The sequence below is a fragment of the Gracilinanus agilis genome, chromosome 1 (assembly GCF_016433145.1).
Source record: "Gracilinanus agilis isolate LMUSP501 chromosome 1, AgileGrace, whole genome shotgun sequence".
Classification (NCBI taxonomy): Eukaryota; Metazoa; Chordata; class Mammalia; order Didelphimorphia; family Didelphidae; genus Gracilinanus; species Gracilinanus agilis.
Window position 1 is genome coordinate 735,021,530 of NC_058130.1, and position 12,937 is coordinate 735,034,466.

At 54.3% G+C, this 12,937-nt stretch overlaps 1 protein-coding gene across 1 annotated transcript in view; it reads right to left on the reverse strand.

The window, feature by feature from the left end:
• Positions 1-1,930: 1,930 nt before the first annotated feature.
• POLRMT (RNA polymerase mitochondrial) overlaps positions 1,931-12,937 on the reverse strand; it is a 46,433-nt gene continuing 35,426 nt past the window's right edge. Inside the window, exons 9-21 of the mRNA XM_044672547.1 lie at positions 12,244-12,483; positions 10,766-11,554; positions 10,473-10,595; positions 8,359-8,481; positions 8,081-8,260; positions 6,365-6,451; positions 5,234-5,347; positions 5,064-5,116; positions 4,725-4,823; positions 4,146-4,218; positions 3,594-3,685; positions 2,987-3,060; positions 1,931-2,486 (exon numbers count right to left, since the gene is read on the reverse strand). Coding sequence (XP_044528482.1) covers positions 2,437-2,486; positions 2,987-3,060; positions 3,594-3,685; positions 4,146-4,218; positions 4,725-4,823; positions 5,064-5,116; positions 5,234-5,347; positions 6,365-6,451; positions 8,081-8,260; positions 8,359-8,481; positions 10,473-10,595; positions 10,766-11,554; positions 12,244-12,483 — 2,097 coding nt within the window. The 3' untranslated portion in view covers positions 1,931-2,436. The remainder of the gene's footprint in view (positions 2,487-2,986; positions 3,061-3,593; positions 3,686-4,145; positions 4,219-4,724; positions 4,824-5,063; positions 5,117-5,233; positions 5,348-6,364; positions 6,452-8,080; positions 8,261-8,358; positions 8,482-10,472; positions 10,596-10,765; positions 11,555-12,243; positions 12,484-12,937) is intronic.

Sequence of the window (12,937 nt, forward strand, 5' to 3'; positions counted from 1 at the left end):
GCCCTCCATTCCTTGTCTCATTACAAAGTGGGCTCCCCCGGCTCCTGTTTCTCCTCGGTGGGGAGGGAGGAAGCATCAGCACCCAGCCGGCCTGTGCTAAGGAGGGGCGAGGGCAGGCCGGGGTGCGTGCGGCCCTTTGGCTCCGGCTCCTCGGGCCACGCTCGGTTTTTATCCCATCGCTCAGCCCTGCCGCCTCCCCCCTAACCGAGGCTCCCCCCTCCCCGGGCGGGCGGCCATCCCTTTCCACCCCCCACCCCCAGCCATCCAGCTGCTGCCATTCTGTTGAATGTATAACTGACAATAGGACAAAAAGGTAGCAACTCTCCAGTCTTGTCTCTGACTAACCCGACGGGGCCCCGCGGGAGACCCCCCCTTCCACCCCATCCCGCGCAATAAACATGAGTGCATCGGCATGGCAGGCCTCGTCTGGTTCCTCCAGCCCAGGAAGAAGCGGCCTCCTTAGGAGGCCTGAACACCGTCCTTCCGCGTCCCGGTGGGGGGAGAGCCGAGGACGGAGGCGGGCCTCCTGGGATCCGATGGGAGGCTGCTCGCCGGGAGAAGGGCCCTGGCGAGCTGCGTTCCTTGGAAAAGCCCCTTTGTGGAGGGGTTTCTCTTGGTTCCGGCTCCCGATCACGCACCGGGCGTAGGCTGTGCCGGGGCAGAGCTCGTGTGCGTGCAGAGTCTCCTCGAGATCCAAGCTGAGGATTCTCCAACCACGTGCTCCATTCTTGGGCTTGGGCCACTCTGGCCTCTCCACGGCCGCCTCGTCCCGCTTGTGTGATCCGGGGCACGTCCCCGCCGGCTCCTGATCTACTTAAGGGGTTGGCGGTTTGAGGGCTCTTAGCCTGGCAGGCCGGGGAGGCCCATCTGCCCCCCTGAATGCTCTCAAGCGCATCCCATAGATAGGATTAGGGAAGGAAACGGAGGAGATAGAAAAGGGAGCGTGTGTGTGCGCACGTGCGTGCGGGGCCTGTCCCAGAGAAGGGCCCGCCGCCTCCCCCCGGAGGCAGAGGCGATGGGGGGCCGCACAGATGCCCTCCCTGCTCCGATGCCCGTCTAGGGNGGCAGAGGCGATGGGGGGCCGCACAGATGCCCTCCCTGCTCCGATGCCCGTCTAGGGGCCCGGAGAAAGGGAGATTTCACCTCGGAGGCTGGCTCCAGGCCCGGACAGCCTCGTCTTCCTTTAGTGCTCGCTGGGGATCTATTAGGCAGATTTTACGAAGCTCTCAGAGACTATTTCCCATTCGGAGTCGGGGAGCAGCTATTTGGTTAGCAAGGATGCTAAGGGCTTGCTTTTAGTCCTGGGCCGCTCTCCTTCCAGTTCCCAGAGGAGCCTGGGAGAACGAGGTCAGGCCACTTTAGCTTCTTCCACTGGAGGGATGGCTTCAAGGGTGGGACGGACTAGGCCGAGCCCCTCGGCCTGAGGCGGGAGCCAGCTCAGCTTTCCTGCTGCCCAGGAGTCTCCTTGTCCACCTGCTAACAGCAGGAGGGAGGGGGTGGCTTCCACTGCCCCATCTCCTGTGATCCCAGGCTCAGACGACAGCACTGCCAGTCTAGGCCCCTGACATTCTCTCCGACCAGCCTTGCGGCTCTAGGTAGGGAAGCTCCTGGGCCTAAAGGCCAGGCGGCCCCCACCCCCACCCTGCACGGAAGCCCCTGCCTGTCCTAGGCACATCTCTGAAAACCCCCCAGTGCTCTGGGGAAGAGGAGCCCATGAGAATGAACAAGGAGGCCCAGAAAGGTGGGGCTCCAGGCTTCCCTTGCTTTCTCCTTGTCCAGCCTTCTGTGCCATCTCCATTCTGATACCACCAAAGCAGATGGGGATCCTCAAGGCCACATCTCTCCCCACCCCGACAGCTCAGGGACCGGCTGGGAGGTTCTTCCCCTGCCCAGTGGGTCCCTCAGCCATGAGGCCAGACAGTACGAATTCTCCCTGGGGTTAAGAGCTTTTTATTTACACTTCTGTACACGGGTCAGAGATTTCAAAAAGGCCAGAATGGACAAACGGGGTGACAGTCCTCCGGGAGGATGGGGGTTCCCGTCTAATCCCAAGTCCATAGTAGGCCCGGAGAATCACCTGGCCCAGGCACTGCTTCCTTGGAACTCACAAGAGGAGTTGGGGTCAGGAAGCCAAGAGGCAGCGGAACGTGGCCTGGCCTCTCTCTGCAGAGAGATCAGCTGAGAGTTGATAGGAGAGCTCAGAGAGGTAAGGCTGGCAAGCAGCGAGCCTCCTGCCTGAACAACCAGAGGTCACACTGCCCCTCAATGCCAGCTAGGAGGCTGTCCCTGGCCTAAGGCAGGATGGATGCAGAGAGGGCCTAAGAGGCACAGACCAGGAGGAACCAAACCTCCAAATGCTCAGGCTGCAGGGATGCCCTGGGGCAGGCCCTGTGAACTTAGGCTTGAGACTGGACCCTGGTGTCCTCGGGGGCACCTTTAGCTGAAGAAGTAAGTGGATTCCTTCACCTTCTGAAGATCCAAAGTTCCTAGGGAGGAGTGGAGAAGAGAATGAGCGGGTGGAGCCAGGGCCTTTCCACCACTGACCAGAGTGTCCCAGAGGGAAGGGCTTTCAAGAGTTGAGGGAACAGGGAGGGAGACTGCAAGCCAGCAGTCCTGGGTCCCCTTCCCAGGTGTTCAGCCTCCCCTGAGGATGCACAAAGGCCCGTGTGTGAGACTCGGGGCAGAGGCTTTGGGGCTGGAGCCAAAGCTCTCTGTAGGGTGCACCGAGGCTCATCTGGAAGGGTTAGGGTGTGGGAGGCAGGTGAGAGCTGGAGAGACACAAATGGGTGAAGAGGCTCTGAACTGGGCAGCCACCAGGCACTGGCCACACAATGGCCCTTCTTCATCCCTGGAGCTCTGCTCGGCTCAGATGGGAGGCTAAGTGAGGATGCCCAGCCCCTAGGCAGACAGGCTGGAGGCCCGAGATGCTCCTCAGCTCCTCTCCTCCCCATCCCGCTGATGCCACAGGGCCACCCGGCCATCCTACCTTGTTTGGGCACACAAGACAGTGTCTTCAGCATCAATGTCTTCTGAGACATTCTGTTAGAGAACTTGTGAGACCTACGATCAAAGTCCAGAGGGGAAAAGTCAGCAGCTGAGAATGACCAACCAACCGACTGAGGACCCAAAGAGTGCCAGACAGGAGCCATGAAGAGCAGGTGGGCGGAGGCCAGATGAGGAACCATCACGGCAAGGGTCACAGTGGTCTGGGTTCGGCCGTGGGCTCAGATGGCCTGCGCTTGATCCTCCACTGGGAAACACTTCAACAGTTGTGGAGACCTGGGTTCTGTTCTGGGCTCTCACTGTACTTGGCAAATCCCTTCCCCTCTCTGGCCTGAAGTTTCACCATCTGTCCAATGAACGGCTTGGCCTCAATGATCCTAAAGCGACTGCTAGAGCTTGGTCACTGGGTCAGAGACTCCTGTACCCCAGGGGTTTCTGCCCTGCAACTTCAGGGAGGAGAGTCCTAATGCTAAGTCCCTGGTCCGTCTGCTCTCTCAACCCTCCAGAGAAGGCTAAAGCTGAGGGGCCTGAGCGAGCCTTCTCCCTGTCAGCAGAGGCCCTCTGGCCACTGGGAGGAAGCAGATACTTACTGGGACGGAGAGCAGTATTTTGTTACCAGGAACCGAGATAACTCCTGCAGGATGGGTTGACTGTGCAGATTCACAAACTGTTCACGACAGACCTGGAAAGCAGGAGGAAACCGCAGCCTCAACCTCCTTCTTGCCCCTTTTGGTTTGGGGGAGAAATGGAGAGGACTGCCAGCGGGACCCCCCCACCCAGGCCCCGTGGGTAGTCTTTGTCAACAGATGGCCCCAACAATGGCCCGGCCCTGCTCAGCCTCATCGGAGCAAAGGCACCAGGGGGACCCGGAGCAGGCCTCGTCCGGGCTTTGGGGCTCTCTAGGCACCTGCTACCTTGGATTTGGCTTCAGCAAAAAACACACCGCACGAGCCCCGGAGGCTCTGCCCTGGTTACTGATGGCCCAGAGGGAGATGGGGTGAGGGATGGGAAAAAGGAGCTTCAAGCAGGAGAGACCTCAGAACTGGTCTAGCTGTGCAGGAACTCCCTTTGGGCCTCCCACAGGGGGCTGGCGGCCAGCGGCACGGGCAGGGCCTCTGAGCTTGGCAAGGATGGCCACTCACCTTATTCATGATGTCCACGGAGCAGGCGTGGGTCCAGAAGCAGTCGTGCACAGAGACAAAGGTCAGTCCCTTTCTGAGAGGCAGGAAAAGGTTAGTGGGGGTGGGGGGAGGGCAGAGGGGGAGGAAGAGCAAAGGAGGCCTCTGGAGGTGGGGACGTCACACGAGGCCCAGGGGAATGGCCGCCAGGCCCTGATCCACCCCGAGTTCTACACCTTCATCTGCACCTCAAGCTGCTCCCTCCCTGCCAAGGCTCCAGAGGCCCACAAGCGGCCCTCGGGGCAAGGGGAGCCCGGGAGCTGGATGATGGGCAAAGCAGAGAGGAGGCTTGTCCCGGGCGCCCACACACAGACACACCCGCACACCCACACCCACACCCACCCACAGACAGACACACACAGACACACAGACACACAGACACACAGACACACAGACACACAGACACACAGACACACAGACACACAGACACACAGACACACACACACACACACACACACGGCTGGGGAAGGGAAGGGCCCCAGAATCAAGCCTTTTTCGGCAGGACGACGAGGGCTGCTGCTTACAAGCTCGCAGCTTGCTCACCTGTAACAGTGCAGGGCCGTCAGCATCATGTGGGTGGAGTCCAGGGAGTGGATGAAGTTGGGGGGGAAAGCATTCTTCTGTTTCAGGGTGTTTGGCTTCCTGCAATGACAATGTCCCACTGGGTTTCCGGGCTCCATGGACCTCCTCCTCGTCCTCCTCCTTCCCAACAGCAGGCAGGGCCCCAGCCCCAAGTCTGGAAGCAGGACTAGATCCCAGGCTGTGAAGAAAGCAGGGCCTGGGGCGCAGGGGGCTCGGCCTGGCCTGAGGCTGGCGAGGCTGTTCTGAGCTGGGGAGGTGCGACGGCCCACGCTGGGGCTTAAATGAGAGACGGACACTTACTGGTTGACATCAGAGCAACTCATGACGCAAAGAGACTGTAGATTCCCGGGAATCTGAGGAGAGAGCAACAAAGTCACTCTTGGGACAGACAGAGGGACGGACAGGCAGACAGGCAAATAAACTCTGTGTCTGTCTCTCGAAGGGATATGTTCAAGGAATATGTCACTTACAATGATTTTCTGGGGCTTGTGATACGGCTGAATGATGGGAAGGCCCAGAGGGGTGACCCACTGCACAGTAGAGCCAGACTTGGAGATGATGTGAGCACTTTTGGTCAGCCAGTCCTACAGAAAGAGAGCCAGGACAGAGGGGAAGTGTGAGAGGAGGGCTATAGAGAAGGGTGTGAGCACCATCAAGATGACTGGCCTTGGGGGTCAGAAGACCTTGGCCAAGTCTCTGCCGCCTCCCTTGGTCTCCTCATCTGTATGTCAAAGATTCATGATTCTTCACTGACACAGATCACATATTTGTCTGGGACCAGTCCTCCACTAATGAGCCTCCCTGCACTTGGGTAGGCTGGGGCCCTGGTCACTGCCATGGGCCCTCAGAGTTAAAACCAGAAGGCCTCAGAGGTCCCTAAGACCAATCCCCTCCTTCTCCAAGTGAGGAGACCTCTTGAGGGAGTAACATAGCTGAGAATTTGAACTCAGGCCTTCTCACTGCCCCAGTCTGCCTCCTGCCCCCCTAGGCTTCCTTGGCCTCCCTAGCTCCCAGCTGTTGGAGTGACTGAACAAGACAAAGAAGGAGAAGTACTCTACAGAAAGACAAGAGACGTGCCATCATGCCTGGGAGGAGGGAGGCAATGGTCCCAGACCTCCTGCTTAACTAATCAGCACATCCTTGGTCATTGAGGCTGGGCCACTCCAGAGAGGGCTCAGCCCCGTGTCCTGGAGGCGGGGGTGTGACTCATCAGTCTGGGGGAACCTTGCTCATTAATTCAATGTGAAGTCTTGTCTCCAGAGGCTGCCAGGAAAAGCTGGGAGGGCACCAGCATCAGAGCCTTGGAACGTGGGAGGGGGAATGAAGCTGGGCCAGCTTCGGGAGCCAGCCTGTATGCTGGGGCGACCCTGATGTCGCCCACTTGAAAGCCTCTGAAGGTCTGCAGAGAACTTGCCTCATAATGCTCTGGAGACAGACAGTACAAGGATTCTTCCTGCCAGGGCCCCATGACTTGCTCCTTCTTGGTCATGTACCTGCTGGTACAAAGAGATCTGAACCCAGATCTCCTGATTACCATCCCCTAATCCTACCCCCATCGGCAGACAGAAGCCATGAAGCATGAATGGGAAGGGGAAAAGTACCTGGATTTCTCTGGTTGTGGAGAACATCTCAGAGAGGCTACTGAAGACCAGCTGGGAGAGGTAGAAGGAGGCTTCCCAAATGTGCTCCTGGTAAGGGGAAAGGGAGGTAGTGAGCTGATGGGGGTCAGAATACAAAAGGATGTTGCTGCATGCCGCTATTAGGGGCTGGCAGGATTCCTCTCCAAAGCAGATCCCCAGCAGTACTAGGGCGAAGGTGCTATCTGTACTCGGCAGGTATTTATTATTTGTTGAATGACTAAGTGAAGGAATGGAGAAGCAGCTAAACAAGAACAATGAAATCTGGCTGACTAGAAAGGCTGAGATGGAAACAGGGTACAGCCACAAACCAGGGAGGGCTAAAGGGGGTAAACGTGGAGAAGATCACCAAATGCTAGACTTGAGGGGACCCTTAAAAGCCTGAAAGACTTTTGAGAGCTTTTAAACTTATCAGGAAAGCCTATCTTTCATAGCACAGCAATCAGTGAATCTGTGGACTCCCATGAAGCAAGACAACCTAGGTAAGGCTCAAGGAGAAATTCAAGGATAAGGGAGGAAGCCTTGCTGAGTCATGAAGACAATGATCGTTACTTGCATCTCTGGTGGGTCACAATTACAAAGCACACTTCCAATCCATTTCTCCATTGAATCTTCAAAAGAAATGGGTTATTTTCTCCATTTTACAGATGAAGAGATTGAGGCTCTAAGTGGGGAGGTTACTGGCTGGGGAACTTTGGGCCAAACCCCTGAGCTTGAGTCTCTTTATCTGTAAAATGAGGAGGCAGGGCAAGGTGGCCTCAAAGGTCTTTACAGATTTAACTCCAAGCAACTTGCCCAGGGTCATCTAGGATGTTAGGCGCTGCAGGTCCCCCTAATCCGGATCTCTTGAGTCAATGCCAGCCCAGGGCCCCTGCTGAAACATCAAACTAGTGTTAAACATACGTGGAACCTCTTCCCAGGCCCCACAAACCCTATCACCCTGAGTCTGGGGCTGGTTTGACCACAAGGAGGCAATAGTAAAATGGCAGGCAGCATGATGCTGAGGAAGGAAATTAAGAGTCAGGTCACATGAGTTCAAATCTGAGCTCTGCCATCCCCATGTGGTCCTGGGCAGGCCACTTAACCCCTTACGGTCTCAGTTTGCTCATTTAAAATGTGAAGAGGGATGCCTCAGTGTCCTCCAAGGTCCTGCCTAGCTCTAAAAGCTATGGCCTGTGATCTGTGACTGTGGCAGTGCTGTAAAAGATGAAAACTGAAGGCATGAAGATCCGCCAGGAAGGAGACTGTTCCAAGAGGCCAGGGGAGAGGCAAGAGGAATGGGTTAGAAGCAGACCCCGGGGACAGAGAGGAAGGAAGAAATATAGAAACAATCAAGAGTAAACAGTGATACACCCATACACCTGTCAGGAGACACTGAGGAGGATGGCCCCTGCTTTGCTGCCCATCTGCAGTCCCGTCCTTCCAGGATGTTACCTGTCCACATTTACCACTGTGGCCTCCACCCTCCCTGTTCACAGACTTGCCCTAGAAGAGCTCAGAGGAGACATGTGACTGGTATGGCCTCCAGGATCACAAAAACATCCCAGGCAGGGCTGGAGAAACTGCCTGGGAGCTGGGGGGGGGTGGGGGGGAAGGGAGGGGAAGCTGTCTAGGGAAGGCTGGGGGCTTGGACCAAGCATGGAAGGAAAAGCAGGACTTCCTCGCCCTACAAGTACTGACCTTGGGGAAGTCATCCAGCTCCTTCAGGCGCTTCTCGATCTGCAGCCTGCCACCATAATTTGTCACCCCATAGACCACCGTCATGACCGTCTGCTTTACCAGCTTGCGGTTGATGAAGCCCTCCAAGACCTGGGCTATCGACCTCCCTTCAGCAGCATCTTTCTTACGCAGCTCTTCTACCTATGTGGAGGAGAGGGGCAAAGGAGCCTGTGAGCCCTCTAACCGGGGCCTGAATGAGGAAGCGGGAAGGAGGGAGGGAGGGACGAGAGCTGCCTTACCAGCTGAGCCACTCCACTGTACACATCCTGGGGAACATCGCAGGGCATCAAGTTGACAGAGGTGGCCCCAATGACATCTCGGCCCAGAGCTGCATAATGCTGGAGCCCATTACAGGAACCATCCTAGAGAGAGAAGCCAGGCTTGGAGAAGAGTTCAGAGAAAATCTTAGCCAACTCTAAAGAGGAAAACTGATCAGGCAAGCCAGGACAAATATGAAAGGTATAAAAGGACTAACAGGCGTTAGTGTGATGGGCAGAAGAGTAAGAGGTACCAGCTTTAAACCCAAAAGAAAAAGAAGTTGGGAACAAGGAGGGCCATGAAGACTCCATGGAAAGGAAGAAAAGAGCAGCTCCCGATAAAAAATTAAAGTGAATACAATCAGGGAAAGCTTGAGGGGAGGGAAGAAAGCAGGAAGGAAATCCATTTGGTCTGCCTGTCCTAGAATAATAATATCACAGCCATTAGGAGGAGAGTGAAAGATCCCCCATCTTTGTAGGCAGCAAACCCTGTTGAGCCTGTCTGATCACATAACGGGATCAGGCAAATCTCTTGTAATGGATATGGAATGCCTGGCCCCCTGCCTGGAGGGGAGGATGAGTGAGGGCACGAGGGGTTCAGCTTTGTCCAATCTCCTTCCATCAATTCAGTCTTTATTCCTGTCTGGTGAAGAGCTCTTCTGCTTTGGCTCAAAGGCCCACTTCTGCTTGTCCAGCCAACACCCCAGGCTAGGCTCATTGCCTCTCACCAGGAATTTTGCCACTCACCTCTTCCTAGAGAGTCTCTCCTCTTCTGGACTCTCCCCTCTCCAATCTATACAGCTGCAAAACAGATCTTTCTAATAATGCACATACCCCTGGCTCCAGAAGGCTCAAGGGGTCCCTATCACTTCTGGAAAAAAATACAACATCCTGACATTCAGCGATCTTGGAAAGCTGGTTCCAATCTCTTTCTAGATTGCTCTAATAGAATTCTCTTCATGGGTTCTGTGCTTCAGCCGAACCAGCCAGACTGCTATTCCCTACACATAACATTCCATCTCCCCTCCTCTGGACATCTGTCCCTCATGTCCAGAATGTTCTCTCTAGCTCACATCAGCCTCCTAGTATCCCCCGTTCCCTAACAAGGCTCAGTACGGGTGCCCCAGACTCCCTGGTTGTTAGTGCTCTCCCCATCACCCAAAAAATTACTTTGCACTAATGTGGATATAGTTTATATTTGTGTGAGTTCTTTCCCCCTAGGAATTAGGGCAAGGATGACTTCATTTCTGTCTTTATCCCCTGTGCCTGGCACACAGAGGCACATCTAAATGCTGGTTGAACTGAGACCTCAGAGTCAGTTGGGGGTAGGGAGAGTACTGCCAGGTGCTCTAAGCCATCTGTTCCTAGCCAGTGCTCTGCCCGATCTCCCTGCTCACAGAAAGGTGAGCAGGCAAAGGCCCTTAAAACCTATCACTGAACTCCATAGCTGACTAGGCGGCCAGTGGATAGAACCTAAGCCTAAATTCAGAAAGCCCTGAGCTCAAATCCAGCCTCCAACAGTTCCTAGCTGTGTGATCCTGGGCTAATCGCTTAAACTGTCTGCTCCAGTTCCCTCAACTGTAAAATGAGCATCATAAACCAATTACCTTCCAGGGTTGCATGAGGATGAAATGAGATCATCACTGTACAGTGCCTATTAGTACAGTGTCTGGCACACAGTAGGTGCTTATTAAAGTTTTGTTTCCTTCCTTCTTTCTACCTGAGGCTGAGGGCAAACCTTGCTGGTTTCCATAACTGCCCACAGAATTTTAAGAGCTGGAGGGAAGCTCTGGGATTTGGTCCTACTTACATAGGAACAAAAACTCCTTGTACATATAACAGCTCAATGACCCAAAAGGTCCCACACATCTCCGATTCTGAAATTCTGAACACACTCTCCACAAGTGATCGCCTAGTCTCCAGGGACCGGAAACACCCTTTCTCCTGAGGCAGTCTGCTATCTTACAGAACAGCTCCAATGGGGGGAGGGGGGGAGATTCACCCACTTCCCAGCAATTTCCCCCATATTCCTCCTCCAGACAAGCTTCCTACCTTTGCCATGGACAAAACCATTAATTACCACTACTCTCTCTTACCTGATGGACGGGGAAATGGGAGACGTAAGCTGTGGGATCTGGTGACCGGACAGCATTAGCAATTTCCATGCAGCAGGCTAGGGCCTGCCAGGGCTCATCAACATCCATCCACCACTTCCTTCCCTGAGGAGAGGAAAGCCTGTGTTTCATTCTGGGTTGAAGCTGGCTTACCCACCAGTGGGGTAAATGGGCATGCTGGCTAGCACACTCATTCTCAATAAGGGGAAGACCATGGATGCTGCCAGCAGCCCCACCGCTCCCATTGGACCCTACAGCCACTTTCACCTACGTACGGTCAGTGGATTGTCTGCCGAGTCCAGGATGTCCTCCAAGATCTCATTGGCATAGGCGAGCCGGGCCCGCAGCGACTCTTTCTTCTTAAGTCCCGTCAGGTTGATGAGGTGAATCTTTAACCAATCCAGGCCATTGGGCCCCAAGGGTTTGCCTTCGGCAAAAAGCAAGATAGCTCGGGTCATGTCACTGCCAAGGTGGTTGAAGTGCGGTGGGCAAGGGTAGGCACGGCCCCGGAAGTCCATGTTGTGGGGAAACCAGAAGATCTGGTCTCGCAGGTGGTGGGCGATAGACAGCTTATACAGGGCATCCATGCGCAGGCCGTACATTTCCCGGGCGGTCTTATGGCACTGGGCTATCTCCCGCCGCAGCTCAGCCTTTTCTTTAGAGCTGATATCTTTGGCGAGCTTGTAGGACGGGGGCGTGGGGGCCTCGGACATGGGTGGGGGCACATCCAGCTTCTTGCTGCCTTTAGCATTGAAGATGGAGATAACGAGGTCCAGCACTGGCTGGTTCACCTTCCAGGCACAGTTACCCAGCTGGGTGAGGGCATCAAGGACGGAGTGCAGTTGCTCTGGAGGGCAGCTCTCCAGCAGCTGCTGATGTTGGACAGTCCCGTCCAGGCAGCGCATCAGCTTGGTGGGGTGGAGGAGATAGGCCCCAAAGCTAGGTGAGGTCCAAGGCATGGGGGGGCACAGCATGGGCATGACAGAGACATCGAAGGTCAGTGAAGTACAAGAAGCTTCAGCCACCAGTTGAATGAAGGATGGGTGGGGTTTAATGAAACCAATCTGGGAAATCAATGAAGCAAAGTGAGATCTTTAGACTTAAAATCAACAGGGAAAAGAAAAGGTTCCCATCTAGAATTTCAAAGCCCAGGCCTCCCACTCAACTCGTTTATGTAACAGGAATGTAGAAAAAGATAAAATCAAAGCTAAGATGGCCAAACCTAGGGATCATCCTTCTTTCTCCTGTAGAAAATCTCTTGCTGAGGTGGCTAGGTGGTTTAGTGGATCGAGAGCCAGGCCTAGAGACAGGAGATCCCAGGTTCAAATCTGGCCTCAGACACTGCCTAGCTGTGTGACCCTGGGCAAGTCACTTGACCTCCACTGAAAGTAAGGGTTTAAAAAAAAAAATCTCTTGCTGGAGCAAGAGACAAAGAATGTGGGCATGGGGTTGGTGGAGGAGCCTAAAGGACATAGAATATTCCAGGTGAGGGGTAACCTGAACCTAATATACAGTAGGCACTTAATAAATGTTTGGCAACTTGAGATGTGAGAAAAGGATGGGAGATATGATGGAAAATGGCTAGTTCCCTGGATAGTTAAGCCTAGATTCAACCTCAGGGCTTTTGGCTACAAATCTAAAGAGTCTTGGTTTACTATAGCATGAAATCAATAGAATCTGGAAAATTATTAGTTTTGGGAGACAGAAGAACATCTTGCCAGTGTGAAGGGCAACAGGTCTGTGGCATCCTTACCTGCTTTACGGAGAGGAAGGAATAAACGTGGTACAGCACGGGGATGAGTTTCTTCTCTGCCTGGGAAGAGCTCAAATTGCTGGGCATGTAGATGGATTGCACCAGGATCTCAATAAGTTGGGTTCCCAGCTGCACCAATACTACATCTGGCCAGGTTTTCTCTTGAATGAGGAGATTGGAGCAGATGGAGGCTTCTGATTCCAAGGTTTCCCAGTGCTCCCGAGGCAGGCAGGAGTCCAGCTGTAAATCCCAAAGAATCATCAGGGAGAAAGTTCCAGTCAGCCACTCTTACACACAGCAGGCACTGCCCCGCCACCTCCACCCCCAATTCAATTTCTTCTTCTGTGAAGAAGAAGATGGACAAATTCTTGGATACCTTGTAGCCCAAGGGCCCTATGAGGGTTTGTCCTAACGATCCTCCTGCTCTGATATCCTCTGTCCTAAGAGTCATCTCGGCTCTGACATTCTGGGTTCTAAAAGCCCTCCTAGCTCAATTTTTATTTTCTTCGAAATTGTTCCCAAATCTGCCACTGTGTATGTTCTAAGATCTCTCCCAGAAACCACGATTTCATATTTTGTAACAGAAACACACAGACCCTCGGGAGTGAGTCCCTCTATCCATCTTGGACCAGAACATTTCCTCATAGAACCACTGGAAAACTTGTTAACTATATCCATTGTAAGACTTAGATTC